Source organism: Stenella coeruleoalba (assembly GCF_951394435.1).
Source record: "Stenella coeruleoalba genome assembly, chromosome: 3".
NCBI lineage: Eukaryota > Metazoa > Chordata > Mammalia > Artiodactyla > Delphinidae > Stenella > Stenella coeruleoalba.
Window position 1 is genome coordinate 26,318,042 of NC_137148.1, and position 15,917 is coordinate 26,333,958.

Below are 15,917 nucleotides of genomic sequence, written 5' to 3' on the forward strand. Positions count from 1 at the left end.
ACCCTCAAGATGCCTCTCGGTCTTGGGTCAACGAGGCTCAGCATCTGAGGCACGTTTGCGCTACTCTTCCAGATCTTTCGTTTTGGAATCCATTTCTGACTCTCTGCCTATCCCTGTGAACTTGATTTTCCCAGGGACTCCTTTTCACCCTGACTTAACTGTGGTTCTCTTTGCCCCATTCCAACCACAGCATCAGCTTTGACCACGCCCCTCTGTGCATTCACCTTCTGCGGAGTCTGTCCGGGACATTAGCCGCCAACAAGTTTAACTGGTTGACCTGTGATCACCTAGCAAATTTCGGAAAGCATAAGGAACTGACATTTATCGACCTGTACTTCTCGCCTGGTGGGAAACCAGCCGGCTTAGTGCATTATCCCATTTAATCTTCCCAACAGCCCCATAGGTAGATGAGACTGAGGGATTCATCTCTGAGGTACAGTGTCCTCCTGCCCAGGGGCCCAAGCAGCAGTGCTGACACCTGAACCAAGTGTGCTCTCGCTCCAAATAGTTGATTTTGGGGTGAATTCTGATGAAGCTGTTTAGGGATAGTGTGAACAGAACCTCGCTCCGAAAAAGCTCTTTGCTGTTGGTTTTTCCTGTTACCAGCCAGCAGATTTAAAGGAAGTCTTTGTGAATGCCAGCCGTCCAACTTGACTTCTCAAGAATGCTCTGCTGGCTGCTCCTGTACTCAGATTAGCTGACTTCTATCCATTCCCGACAGGACTTTTTGGCTACTCTTATTTCCCAACATCTCCCTTTGGGAAAATATTTTGTTATTCTCATCCTATCGCCCTCCCTCACATTGGGCTCTCCAGGAAGCAGAGGCTGAGTTAGAGCTAAGAGTGCAGAACGTCTGCTGGGAGAACATCCGTGGAAGGAACAGGGAGGGAGCAGGTATGCCTGGGGAGCTAGTACTGACGGTGCTGCTGTGACAGAGTCAGCGTGACAGGGACCCTGGAGCCAAGCCTGCCCGTTAGAGGGGTCTCCCTGGGTGGAAAGGGTCAGGCCTAGCCTCCCCATCTTGACTGCCATTGGCCACGAACTGCCCCAAGAGAGCGTGACCTTGACCTGAAAGCTGAGCCGGACCTTGATGAAGCTCGCAGCCGGAGGTCGTGAGCTGACTAACACACTCCTCGCCCACTGGACCTTCCTCGAAGTCCTTCCTCGAAGGGACGTCTGAGTGGCGCTTCAGCCTAGGGATTTGCCTGCCCCTCCCTTCTTCTGATTTCTGTCCACCTGTCATCACCTGATATCACGTTATCTTCCACAGGGATCCACAGGAACAATGCTGTGGTGTTAAGACACCTCTTGTTTACAGCCAGAGGTGGACGCAGACTGCCTGCCATCAGGAGGGGCGGTTCCTTGTAGGGAGGGAGGTGTCCGGCGCACAGGCTGCTTGTGAGGCCCCGGTCTGGAGTGGAGGCGCCCCGGAGCTGCAGGGAGGGAGGCAAGGTGGCCACGGTTCAGGGCGCCCCCGAGGCGGGGAGGCCTACCTTGGAGGGCATAGCTCCTGTTAGCCGTTGTATTGGACCTTGCCTGCACTGGGATCCCGGGCTGGCTTGTTAGTCCTCTGATTTGGGTGATCTGAACAAGTGTCGCCTTTGCTTCTCTGCATCCAGCTCATGGCTGGGGTAGTTGGCCTCTTCTACCCACACTGAGAGACCACCACCCCTCCCAAGTATTCACCTGCCTCCGGGCCGACCTGAAAATACCTCTTATTTTCTCTAAGACCCCTTTCTTATGGGTGTGGGACACATCTTGGGTGTTAACACACCACTGAAGTGGAATCCCTTACAATGTTCATGTGGCGAGAGGCTTCTTCGGCAGTTAGAAGTTGCTGCCCTTTTTCTTTATCCGAACCTGGTCATAATGAACATTAGGATGGGCACACGCTAAATCCCAAGGTCATTGCCTGGGTTTGTTTACCATCAGATGGAAATTTGAATCTCAGCTCCACCTGTACCAGCAAGTTAATCTCTCTGAGCCTGTTTTCTCATGTCTCAAAGATGGATCAGGGTGATGTTTGTGTGTAGTTAATACACAGCGTATAAAGTTAATCAATATCGGTACCCGTTCCCCTTGTCTGTTACCATTCGTATTAGTTTTTGGCACTTCTAACATAAACGCACCATTAAAAGCAAGCGTTGCGTTTTCACGCCAGTGTTTATGCCCGTGCACCCAATAATTTATGGTTTCTTTAATGCTTCACTTGCAGTTATTTTAAAAATCCCAGTAGATAAGTACAAAATGCCTGTGCGTTTTCCTTGTCTGCACATAATTAAGAACCAGGGACCACAAATGTCAACAATGTCACAGTTACAACTGGTCAACAGACACATGAAGAGTATACTGATTGGAAGCCCAGATTTTAAAATTGTTCTGTCCACATCTATAAGGACTTGGTTTATCTGTTTTTCTAGGCCAGAGTCCACATCTATAAGGACTTGGCTTATCTATTTTTCTAGGCCAGAGTTCTATTGATTTGGCTTTCTTATAACTGAAATCCTCCAAACTAAGAAGAGTCTTAGAGGATCATGCAGATGGATGGAAAACAGGGAAAATATCCAACAAATCCAGCTTCTAAAGAAGCTTGGAGAAGAAGGTTGCAAAACTAAGAAAGTCAGTCTACATGAACCTTTGTAAATCATGAGACCTGTTCAGCCCTACCATGCCTGCCAGAGAGCCTTCGAGAAGAAAGAAAAACAGAAAGTCAGATTTTAAAGAATCCACAGTACACTGTAGAGAAGAGATTCAGGAGAAGAGTGCCTGGTATTAGCCAGAACACATTAATGGAGGTAGTCATTTTGCAATTTAAGTATCTTTTCGCTGCTGAAAAATAGTGAAAGAAATTCGAAAAAGAAGCCCATGATTTTGATGGAAGCTGTTTTGACATAAGTGAAACCAGGCTTGGCATGAGGTAGGGGCAGGCTCTGGCCAAGCCAATGGAACGGACCCTGGAAGGATTGAGACAAGCTGGGGAAATTGTTTCAAGATGCAGCTGGATCCACTTGAAAGGGGAGGGAAGTGGAGGGCACAGACATTTCATCAGTGTTTGAATTAGCGTTTGACTGGTGGCATGTGCGTTCAGAGATGCACGGGCCCCCCAGGAGTCTCCCTTCTTTTAGCGCCACCTCTGGGGAAAGGAAGAGGGTGGTGCCTTTCGAATGGTGCACCGTGAGGGCTTGAGGATTACTGGCTGGTTGTGAACTCAGATGCAGTTGGTTCGTGGGAAGAGGGACAGAAAGGGAGAACGCATGTTACTAATTCTCATAGCTGCCGGCAGCTTTCACCGTGGAGGGGCAGGAAGATGTGGCAGGGACGGTACGGAACTCAGTCCCTGGGTCATCTTTAACGCGTTTTTCAGGGCTTGGTGATTCTGAGCCTAGCAGATGAATGACCATAACCTTTGGGACGCAAAGTCTGGCTTCATTTACCCTTGAGTGTTGTTGGTAGCCTCTTCCAAGGCAAGGTCAAGGGCAACACCGTATGTGGAGAAGCACAGGAATTGCCATAGGAAATGCACCTGGCAGGGCTGGGAGGGGATGGTGGATCTCAGGTAAGGCTCAAGGCATGGGGAGTGGGCTGCTTTGGATTTTCTCTTTCTCAGACCTGATCTTCAGCTCTCAGGGGCAAGTCATAGCAGAGACCTCTGTGATGTAAAATAAGTGTCTTTGGCTGGCCAGTGAGCGGGGCATAGGAAAGACATGGAAGTTTCCTTAGCACCAATCCAGGCAAAAGAAGTACATAAGAGACTTTGGGTCCTGTAGTCCCTGGTAATCTGTCCTGAACGAAAAATAACGTGGAGAAAATTTAAAAGGCAATGCAGTTGTAAAACAAAAATGAAAAAATGAAATGCAGAGTAACATGAATATATTAGCATATGATATACATTATGTACTATGACATTTGAATGGTGTTTGGAATCCATGCCTGGTTAGCGTTAATGAGGAAGGATTTCCTTTTAAAGCAGAGCTGGTTTATGATGATACTGGAACAGTGAGGAAAATCTAGGAAGCCAAACGGGAAAGAATGCCTCCTTCACTTCAGTGCTGTCACGGGAGGAACTTTGAAGGTAGGAGAGGCTACCAGGGGCTTTATAGCGTAAACTGGAAGGAATGGTGGGTATTCCCTGGAATAATGTGAGGGGAAAAGATGGGTGAGATACTGGCAGAGCCATGAGAGCTATCTCCTCGGGATAATTGGGCATGATCTGAAGGAAAATGAGAAAGATATCAAAACAGCATTTTGCATGAATCGAGATTTTGTACGATACAAATGGCAGAGAGGATGCAGAACGAGGTGAAGTCTGGTGACTAAGGATCTCCTAAAAAGGAGTTGCTTTTAAGAAGCAAGACACAGAGACCGTGTATTGTATGATGCCATTTATATGAAATGTACAGAAGTGGCAGATCTATAGAAACCGAAAGTGGTGGCTGAACTGGGAATGGCATTAACTGTAAAAGGGCATGAGGGATCTTACTGGGGTGGTGAAAATGTTCTAAAACTGATTTATGGTGGTGGTTGCACAGCTTGGTACATTTCCTAGAAATCATTGAATTGTACACTTGAATGGATGAATTATGTCAGATGTAAAATATGCCTCAATACAGTCATTTTACCAAAAAGAGCTTTTTTTATTTTTTTAAATAGAAGGGATCTTTTCACTGACCAGTCATTTTTTTGTGGTGCTTAACGTGTGCCAGTGATTGTGCTAGACTGTGAGGGTACAAAAGTGAGGATCTTTACAAAGACGTAAGTGGGCAATTTTCAAAGAAGGCAGAGAAATACTAAGAATTTTGACCTCATTAATCATTACTGACTTGCAAATTAGGACAGGAGGTAGCTCTTGACTATCAGACTGGCAGAGATTAAAAAGAGTGACAAGTGGTTCTCTAAGACACTCCTGGTGGGATTCTAAATTGTCATACCCCTTGCTAGAGGAAAGCTTGGAAGTACATACAAAACATTTGACTGTGCTTTTGACCCAGCAAGAACTTTGGACCCAGAAAGTCCACCTAAAGGAATTTATCTTCAGGAGGCTTTAAATATCATCGACACTCTGACACCTCCCAATTTTTTATCTCCAAACCAGTCCTCTGCTCCAACATCCAGATTCAGATGTCTAGCTGCCCACACAGCCACCACACGAGCATCTCAAACTCAGCTCATCCGGAACGTAACTCCAGAATCGATCTGGGCATCAGGATAGGTCAGGTAGCCGCACCGCACAGAAGACCACTCTACCAGCCTCAGGGGATGGCAACTCCATCCTTCTGGTTGCTCAGGCCAAACACCTAGACACCACCTTCCTCTCACACCCTGTATCAGATCCAAAAGCAAAGGCTGCTGACTCTGCCACCAAAACTGATCACGATTTTGGCCACTTCTAACCCTCTCTACTGCTGCTCTGCACTGAGCCAACTCCTCAGTCACTGGAATTTCTGAAGATGATCGAATATCTGGTCTCCCTCTACCCTTGCTCTGCCTATAGTCTATTCTCAACACAGAAATGAAGGGATCGTTTTAAAACATCACATGACTCCACATCATGACTACATATCACATGACTCCTGTGCTCAGGGGAGTTACCGCTCCCCATTTTGCACAAGTCTTTACAACAGTCTTGCGTAAACTGGCCCCTGGTATCTCTCCTACCTCACCGCCCCTCCCCATTCCTCTCCTCCTCGCTGCTCCACACACACCGGGCACATTTCCAATTTACCACTTTTGCACTGGCTCTTGCCTCTGTCTGGAACGTCTTCTCCCAGGCAGCTGCGTGGCCAACTCTTTCATCTGCTTCAAGTCTTTGCTCAACACACTTAAAATTTCAATCTGACTCTTCCAGCTCCTGGCATACTCAATCCTCTTTATCCTATTCAATATTTTCCATTTTCCATAGCACGTCTCACCTTCTAACATGCTATTTATTTGGATGCTTTTTTTTTTTCTTTTTTTTTTTTTCGGTACGCGGGCCTCTCACTGTTGTGGCCTCTCCCGTTGCGGAGCACAGGCTCCGGATGCGCAGGCTCAGCGGCCATGGCTCGCGGGCCCAGCCGTTCCACGGCGTGTGGGATCTTCCCAGACCGGGGCACGAACCCGTGTTCCCTGCATCGGCAGGCGGACTCGCAACCACTGCGCCACCAGGGAAGCCCTGGGATGCTTATTTTAATAGGTCTGTTGTTTAATTGTCTGTCTGCCCCTGCTAAACTGTGAGCTCCCCAAAGACGGGCATCAGTGTGTTCACTGCTGTACCCCCAAATGCCTAAAACAGTGCCTGGAGTATAGTAGATATTCAATAACTATTTGTCGAATGAGTGAATGAATGAATTTGTAATGAGCAAGTAGTAATTCTGTAAAAAAAAAAAATAGCATTATGTCATGAGTGAAAAGGAAGTGAAAGGAGTTCCTATGTACAGCGTCTGAGCTTGTCAGTTCCCTCATGAGGTGAAATTGACCCATTTATGTACAGCAAAGTCTGACTTCACCTGCATGCCCTCTGCCCCCAGGGAAAATGTGACCAACATCATCAGTGTGAGTCAGCAAAGCTGTGTGGTTGAAGTTCTAATTGGATTCTGTATAGACTGCAGGTTGATCTGATAGAGTCACGAGAAACCCTGATTCACTCACAGTAATTGAATAAAGAAATGCAGTCATTTGCAGATAGAAGCCTAGAGGTTGTCTTTTGTGGGGCAGTATCTCTGCAGTATGTTTTATAAGGTCAGTTCTTATTGTTGATCAGGCATTTTCTCCTTAATTCAGCTTCTGAACTCCTCTTTCCCAAATGCGTATGGGTGCTATTCAAAAAGCTTTTATTGATTCATGAAGACAGGAGGTACAAGAAAACCTTGGAGGAAAACTGAAACTTCATGTAAACTTATTGCAACATGATAGCAAGGGCCACGCTTCTAGTTCCTTCCTGTTAAAGCTGTATTGGAGTTGAAAATGTGGAATGCGTCCTGGTGTGTAGAGATACTTTGCTGTGAGGGTGGTGACTTTAAATTAATCTTGTTAGTTTGAGAGGGGAATTTTTAAGATAAATATGAAAATCAGTGATACCTTGTTGCATGGAAATCAAAATAATTTTTTCAGTGATCGGATGATTTAGCTGCTTTTTATCGAGTATTTTTCTGCAGTGTCCCCCCCTACCTGTACCCCTTTACATCCAGAAGCTCTTCATAGCAAACAAAAGGAGAACCAGCTCTTGCTTCAGCACAGAATGGATATTGCAGCCAGTGGTTGCAGGAGATGAAATTTAAGCAGGGTAAGGGCAGCACTGTGTATACTTAATGCTGATGGACACAAATGTAGCTGCTGCCTTCCAGGCTGACACACTGAATTTCATCAGTGTTTGTGGAATCAGAGGCTAGAGCACCCACTCTCTTTATGACTCCTCTTAGTATAATTCCACCTCTGTTTGATTCTGCCTGAAAGATTTAATTTCAATATTGTTTTGATGTAAGGTATGTACTGATTTTTATTTCTTAGTCGCTGGTGTGAAGGATAATATGTCACTGAGCTCCTTTGATAAGTTTGATGTTGGAGAACAAGATCAGTTATAAACCGAGTTAGTCGGTGTATTTTTCTGCTACATGTCAAGAACTATGATTTTACCCAACTAGTAAGCGAACGAGTTAGCCTGCCACAGTTTCATGGATGCCAGCAGAAGATAGAAGATTCCTGGATCAGGGATGAAAGACAGTTTATTATTCATAGAAGTAGCAGTAGCCGGAGGATCAGCATATTTGCACCTCTTCCCCCCATCCCAATTCCCCTAGGGCAATGTGGACCTCCGTCCTGGTGTATAGATGGGTACGATTTAAATTTCACCACTACGTCTGTGGAGGTTACAGGTTTCGGTAGCTCATCTGGTTTGGGTCGAATGGCTCACATTGTATCATAGTTCGGACAAAAAAAAATTTTTCAAATATTCACCCTGATTCTTCACTCTCAACCTGTGTATCTCAATCCAGATGTTATGATAAAAAGGTAATAAATACACATTTTATAATAAAGAGAACATATTCCTTTATTCATGGATTCCAGATAAGGGAGAGGAGGGGAGAGTCGCTGAACCCAGGCATTTGTGGTGAATAGTGGAGGTGAGAAGTAGTAAAAATGGGCTTCCTCAGTTACCTCCCCTACCCAGCAGTTGGAGTACAGTGTTCTAGTTACGTCTACACTAGGCCTAGACGCTGATCTATTTTCAAATCCTCGTTGGTGCCTGAGTCCCATCTTCCTGCATCTGCTCAGAGCTGACTTTCCCCTGTGTGAACTAGCGAGGAAGGAGACTGGGTTCTCTCCAGAAGGGGCCTTAGGAGCGCACCAAGGGTATCAGTCACTCTTACCACCATGATATTCAGCACCCAAATTCTGCCTTCAGGGTCCCCCAGAGAAAGCTTGGCTTTTTCTAGGGAGGGTCATAGAATCTGGGAGAAGCATGCCCCAAATTCAAGGTAGCTGGTAGGCAACACCCGAGAGAGACTACCCTTGGGGAACCTAGTTCCTAAATGACTCAGGGAAATGATGTTTATCATCTTCCCATGCCCTCCTGGAGAGCTGTCCAAACTTGCCTCCCTCTGTTTCCCAGCCAAGACTTCACTGGGGAATTAATCTATATATTTAACACTTCCTCTCAGCCTATTGTTCTCTGGGAACCTACAGATTTATAACCTCAGACGGTCCTCTGGATTAATTAGGCTTAGCAGGTTTTCAAAGGACCACGAACAGCTTTTCAGCCTCCCATTACTTCTTAGGCGAGAGGAAATCATAGGCAAGAACAATCGATCTCCGTTTGTCCTATGTGTTAGACAGGGTGGCTATTAGCAGCTAGTCTCGCTCTAGAAAACTCAGACCCTATAAAATAACTTGTCTATAAACATCTTCTTGCAGTCAGTGTTTAGTCTCCTGCTGTCTGTACTGGGGACCTGACACAGATGAAGTAAGAATAGCTGCTTTGGTGAAAAGTTCCAGAATTCTTTTATGGGTTCTCTGAGTTATACAAGCCCCTGTAGTACAGACCAGGGCCCAGCAATGGCAATCCAGTTCCTCTGAGTTACACGCACATGTGTGCCCACGGTTCTGCCCGGTGGCACCCCTCTGTGGGTTCACACCATGCGCCAGGCGCCGGCGATCGATGGCTGGAGCCCCAAGATGATTTCTAGAGGCACCTGGAGATCGCCCCTTCCAAGGGCTTTGGCAAAACAGTCCCGAATATCAAAATCGTACACCTCCCTCTAGCCCTCTTTTGATAGAATCAGACTATGAGTAAATAATGGGTGTCTTTGGCCTTCCAGCATGTCTCCTGTCTTTGCCTCTCTCTTATCTCCTGCCCCATATCCATCTGGATCTTCAGACTCCAGGCAGCTCTATCCCTTCAGGTCCTCCAAACATCCAATCTCACCTTCCATCCCCTTACCAGGATCCCACCCCTGCAGACCCCAGACTCCAGAATTATGACAGCATCAAGAAACAGCGAAGGTACTTAAACTTTCCTTTGGATAAAGCACTTTTTAAAAATTTTTTTGGCGATACGTGGGCCTCTCACTGTTGTGGCCTCTCCCGTTGCGGAGCACAGGCTCCGGACACGCAGGCTCAGCGGCCATGGCTCACGGGCCCAGCCGCTCCGCGGCATGTGGAATCTTCCCAGACCCGGGGCACGAACCCGCGTCCCCTGCATCGGCAGGCGGACTCCCAACCACTGCGCCACCAGGGAAGCCCGGATAAAGCACTTTTTGAGGGAAAGGAGGAGGAAGGGATCTAGTCAGACACGATGCTTGCAAAGGCCGAGTGAAATGAAGAACCACAACACATTCCAGAGGGAGCGTTCTAGGCTGGAGCTCAGACCCTCATTTCTGGCCTTTCCTTGTTTAATCTTAAGGCCAGCCTGGGATGGCCAAAATCAAATAAATTTTAATTGAATTGAGTGAATAATTTAACATGCCAGAGGATGGCTTCAAATTTTTGGAAGAAACCAAAAAAAATAATCGTATGGTAGAGAAGCTTCTGAAAAGCTAATTCTACCTGTTGTTAATGAAGAGGAGACCTTCTAGTTTTCTAAGTCACGTGATTGTATTTCGTTTCTGGTTTCTCTAATGTTGACTTTGAAGTTTAAAGATCCTAATGGTGGGTAAGAATCCTGCTGAACAGAAAAGGGGATTTGGAAGTAGGAATGAGCCAGGCAGGTCCCGGAAAAGTTAGGGAAGTCATTTAAATACAGATGGGGAGGGGTGTGGCAGCCTTACATTTAAGGTGATTCAAAGACTCGTAAGAAAATTACCCGCTGCCTAATAGTGTCTTTTTCACTAACTTGCTACAGGTGTCCGTAATTCATTCATCACACTTTGCCTTCAGGATGACCTTAGAAAATGCAGTGTCCAGGAAGGAATACAGTAACCTGTCATACAGTTCCCTGAAGGCGTCAGGATCTTATTTATGGCTAGGAAGCCAGGGAAGGACAGGGAGACGGTGCAAAACTAGAGATCAACTCCTCTTGCTTTGTAATTTTGCTGAGTGTGGATCCTGAAGGAATAAAAGACTGTCAGTCATGGAACCTTCCAAGGTTCTTGGAATGCCCGTGAGAGTAGAGATGGGAAAGATATTCAAGATCTTGTACTCCGAATCAATGGACCAGCCTTTTTGGTACTGAAAAGAAGGTCCCTGTGGACAAACCAAATCAAGTTGTCCAGAGTTTTAGTACAAAAAGTAGAGTCCCAAAAGCAGTTTTAGAGGAATTGCCTCTCCAGGTGAAATCTCTTCCAGGTTGATGGTTAATGTCTTGGAGGCCTAGGATGACTTGGACATAAAAGGACTGCTTCGGTTTTTCCAGGTTTTTGTTTTATCCTTGTCACTGGGATGGCTTGATCCTCCTATCCCTGGAAGTCAAAAGCAACTTAGAGATGATCCATTTACAACCTTCACTGTGCAGATGAGGAAACTGAAGCACAGGGATGGTAATGATTTAAGAAGCAGAATTGCACAGGGGATGTGCGTGGGTGGGAAGCAGATAGACCTGGGTCTACCAGTGGCAGCTATGCGAACTTGGGCAATTTAGTTAACATTTCTGAGCCTCAATTGCTTCTTTTGTCAAGAGAGTTCTTAAGGAGCATCTACTCAAAGAATAAATTTAAAACTTGGCTAATATTATTACATTTGCTGGGGGTTTTTTGGGTTGTTTTTTTTTTTTGCGGTATGCGGGCCTCTCACTGTTGCGGCCTCTGCCGTTGCGGAGCACAGGCTCCGGATGCGCAGGCTCAGTGGCCATGGCTCACGGGCCCAGCCGCTCCGCGGCATGTGGGATCTTCCCAGACCGGGGCACGAACCTGCGTCCCCTGCATCAGCAGGCGGACTCTCGACCACTGCGCCACCAGGGAAGCCCTGTTATTTTTTTTTTAATTGAGAAATAATTCACATAACATCACATTCATCATTTTAAAGTGTACAATTTAGTGGGTATATTCATGTATCTACCATGTTGTGCAACCATCACCACTATCTAATTCTAGAACATTTCCATCACCCCCCGCAAAAAGCCTGTGCCTATTAGCGGTCAGTCTCAATTCTCCTCTCTCTCCCATCCCCCCAGCTCCTGGCAACCACTAATCTACTTTCTATCTCAATGAGTCTGCCTATTCTGGACACGTCCAATAATGGAATGGTATATGGCCTTTTGTGGCCTGGCATCTTTCAGTTAGCATAATGCTTCAAGCTCCAACCATGTTGTAGCATGAGCTTCAGTCCTTTTTATTGCTGAATAGTATTCCATTATATGGATATACGTATTTTGTCTGTCGATTCATCTGTCAGTGGAAATTTGGTGTAATTAGCATTGTTTTACGTGGTTGGGCCAAAGCTATAACAAAAACTTGGGTGTCTAACTCTCAACCTGGTCCTGTTTTTACTACCCCATCCTGTTTTTCATAACATCTGAGCATATATATTAGATTAATAGTATTGGTTGTTCAGAGGAAACCCTTACAACCTGTCTAATTACTCTTATCGTTTTATATCTTTAAAAGATTTTATCCAGTATGGAAAAAAATACACAATTCAAAAGGTAAAATCTAAACATTGTAGAAAAATGGTGCAGAGAACCAGGATTAATTTTTAATTTCTAGATTCCAGTCTAGAAAGGTCTTCATGCCTCTTCATCTCACTGTAGTTCACAGAACAACCCGAAGTCTGTACAGTATCTTTTATCTACCTGGTTTTTATGTGTAAGTTCATTACCATGGCTTATAACCCAGGATCAAAGAAAGTTTTTACTAGCTTTGGTCGATGTTTGAGGACCCTTCTCTCTTGTTCACTTTACTCCAAGGCAAAAGTTCAGAATTGTTCTCTTCTTCTGTTAGACAGTCACCGTCATTGCATTACCCTGACCATTAGGTAGGGGGATTATACACCCTTGGCTCAGAACTTAGTACATTTCAAACACGACTGGTCATCTCTCCTTATGACCTGGCCCCCTTCCCACATACTGACTGCCCCAGCTCTCAAGTCTGGTTTGGTATACTGGGAAAAGTTCTGTTTTCCACATTGCATTGCAGATGTAGGCAACATAGCCCCAGGCCTTCTCTTTGTGGGACTTGAAGCCGGGGAAGCAGGTCTGACTCGTTAAGGATTTGGTGGTTGACATTCTTTGCTTGGGAACCAGTGACGTGTAGTATGTGGCAAGATCCCAGTGGTGAGGGCATCCCCTGGGTTCGTCTGGGGTTTGTGCTTCCTTATCTTGGGTGGCACTGGTGGGAGGTCCAGCCCAGCCTGGCTTCCTGACGTTGAGCAAGTGTTTTCTTTGCTGAAACTTTAAGGATCTGGTCCTGGATGCCGCTAATTACTCATCTCGTTTGAGGTTCTATTGTTATTCTTTAAGATCCGGAGGAGTCATTGTATGTCAGGCTTCACGTGCATTATCTCATTTGTATGATTTCCTGCTTCTAAGTGTTTGGCAGTCCTCAGATACATGTGAAAACGACTGAGCCTGGCCCTCGTCTTCCTCAGGCTAAACGTCCCTCCTTCCTCCCACTATTCCTGGTTGCCACAGTTTCCAGCAGTTGTCTTCCTCCTGGTTGCCCTATGTCTGTGTTTTCCACTTTGTCAGTGTTCCTCTTCATGTGATGCCCAGACCGGAAATGACACTTCACGTGTGCTATGAACAACCAAACTAGAACCATTACCGAGAAATGAACCTGATCCTCATTTCATGCTGCACACACTTGCTGTGATTCTTTACTGGCTGCATCTTAATACCAGCCAACCCCTTCTACCCGCCCCCAGCTCAGCATCTTTTTTTCCCTTTAACTGCTGTGAGGCAAAGGTTCCTCTTGTGCAGTTGATTTTGTTTTTCCACTTTGGGTCTTTCCAATCTGTGGCTTTTTTTTTTTTTTTTTTTTTTGAAGTGTAGTTGATCTACAGTGTTGTGTTAATTTCTGCTGTAAGTTTCTGCTGTATAGCAAAGTGATTCAGTTATTCATATATATACATTCTTTTTCATATTCTTTTCCATTATGGTTTATCACAGGATATTGAATATAGTTCCCTGTGCTATACAGTAGGACCTTGTTTTTTCTCTATTCTATATATAGTTTGCATCATGCAGTTCATTTTTTTTTTTTTTTTTTTTTTTTTTTTGCGTTACGCCGGCCTCTCACTGTTATGGCCTCTCCTGTTGCGGAGCACAGGCTCCAGATGCGCAGGCTCAGCGGCCATGGCTCACGGGCCCAGCCGCTCCGCGGCATGTGGGATCTTCCCGGACTGGGGCACGAACCCGTGTCCCCTGCATCAGCAGGCGGACTCTCAACCACTGTGCCACCAGGGAAGCCCGCAGTGCAGTTCTTGATCCTGTGAGCAGAACTGTACATTTCCCCCAATCTATTTTATCCATTTTCCCCTGGGGACTCGCAGTGCTATCCCATCAGAACGTTATGAATGGGAAGCTGGCATCATTCTGATGTAACAAGTTGTTGAGTGAATGGAGAATAATTTTTTTTTTAATGATATGTTAGGATTGGCTCTGTTAATAGAGAAATCCTTCTCTGACTACCTTCGTAGGGTACTCTCATGAGTCATTTCCAGTTCATGGTGGTTTTTTGGTTGGTTTGGGGGTTATTTTTAGCATCAACAATTAAATAGATTAAAAGAGTGAGTGAAGTGTGCAGCCTCTTTAAGAAGCTTAGTGCCTCAATCACTTGGCCAGGACTTTAGTCATATGGGTCCTGTGTGGGCCATCAGATGTGTCAACCCGCTGCATTGTCCTTGGAGGATGTTTGGAGGGTTTTAACCAGCCCCTCTCTGACCCCCCTGTGTCCCTTGCAGTTACCTGGCTGAGCAGTGCTGGAATGGCGGCTTCATCTACCTGATCATGCTGCGCCGCTTCAAGCACCAAGTCCATTCTCCTTATAACGGCAACAGCAGCAACAGCTCTGAACCAGGAGAGACGCCTACCTTGGAGCTGGGGGACCGAACTGTGAAAAAGGGGAAAAGAGCAAGAAAGTTTGCGGTCATTGCCAGGCCTTCTACCCACAAAGCCACTGAAGAATCCAAGAGCAGCGCTGGCTGTGAGTTGGACAGTGACCCTGTGTCTGAACTAGACAATGGCCTGGACCCTGAACTGGGAAACGGTCATGTCTTTGAGCTAGAAAATGGCCCAGATTCGCTCAAGGAGGTGGCTGGATCCCATCTAGAGAGGTCGGAATTAGACAAAGGGATTGCAAAGGCGGACGCCCCTCTGCCCACAAGCAATGACAGACGCCGCTTCTCAAAATCTGGGAAGACAGACTTCCAGTCCAGCGACTGCCTGGCACGGGTAAGGTTTGCTTTGGTGGTATAACCTGAATTTTCAATGAAATGTTGTTTGCAGTTGCATTTAAGGTTTGGAAAATACATCTAAGATGACTTTGCATTTAGAAACTGAAAGATTTATTAAGATAAATGATCATAGGACATGACAATAACAACAAAAAAACCAAGTCATTTTATCACACTTAAATAAAGAGCTAGCCGAGTGATCCTAAGGCGGAAAATTCAAGCCTTCTGTGGTATAATTTGAGTCATATGAGGCCCAGATAAAGTACTTGAACTGCATCATTATTTATCACTGCTGTCACCAGTGGAATTGCCACTGCAAGGCCAAGAATTCCTGGTGACCACTGATAGCATAAATATCCAAGCCTTGGTATTACACAGGACGGATGTCCAACCTGCAGGGAAGCATCTGCTTTTATTTTTAACATTTCAAAACCAGTGACGTTTTCATGGGATAGTATTATTATATTGCTGAATTCCAGTGAAGTTTGGAAACTTCACAGAAATCTCTGATACTATGATATCCAGCTGTGATGGTCAGAGCTGCCCTCACCTAAAGGCAAAGCAGATGTGGTCTAGTTCTGAATGGTGATAGACACGCTTCTAGCCTCATATCGTCTCCCCCATTATAACCAACACTTTCTTGTTAAGTTACATTTCTTTAGGGTCAGCGTGCTTGTTCCAAGAATCCTCTTGGCCAGGTATTCCTCTGGGTTCCTAACAAAGCAGTAACTAGCTAGATGGTTCCTGACTGGTTTCTTTTCTGACTCAGGAGAGGCCCTCTAAGGATGAAAGAGGAAGTTGGAAGGATGGAAAATGGGCACAGAGGAAGTATCGAGTTCAGCTTTGCAGCCTGGGAAATGATGCCCTAGGAGTGAATGTAATTTCTAGTAAGGCTATTGCATGCATATTTCTGCAACTGTAGCCAATCTGTGTAATGGGTTGAGAAGAATCAAAATAATCCTTCTCTTAAGGGACCATGTTTCTTCATTTGAGGAGCCTTACACGGAGAAGGTATATTTGTGGATGGAATTTACAAACAAATGAGAAGAAAAAAATGAATGTTTCTATTAATGATTTTCTACCAGTTTTATGCCCCTCCCACAAAAAAGGATTAAGGG

The 15,917-nt window shown here is 45.5% G+C and overlaps 1 protein-coding gene across 7 annotated transcripts in view; it reads left to right on the forward strand.

Annotated features, from left to right (window-relative positions):
- The window catches only part of PDZD2 (PDZ domain containing 2), a 377,353-nt gene that overhangs the window by 264,565 nt on the left and 96,871 nt on the right, over window positions 1-15,917 (forward strand). For 6 of the 7 annotated variants that reach the window (XM_079916132.1, XM_079916129.1, XM_079916131.1 and 3 more), the window contains one exon: window positions 14,308-14,797. In XM_079916132.1, the coding sequence (XP_079772258.1) occupies window positions 14,308-14,797 (490 nt within the window). Of the gene's footprint in view, window positions 1-14,307; window positions 14,798-15,917 lie in introns of those variants that run through there. The other variant, XM_079916135.1, reaches the window with a different exon arrangement.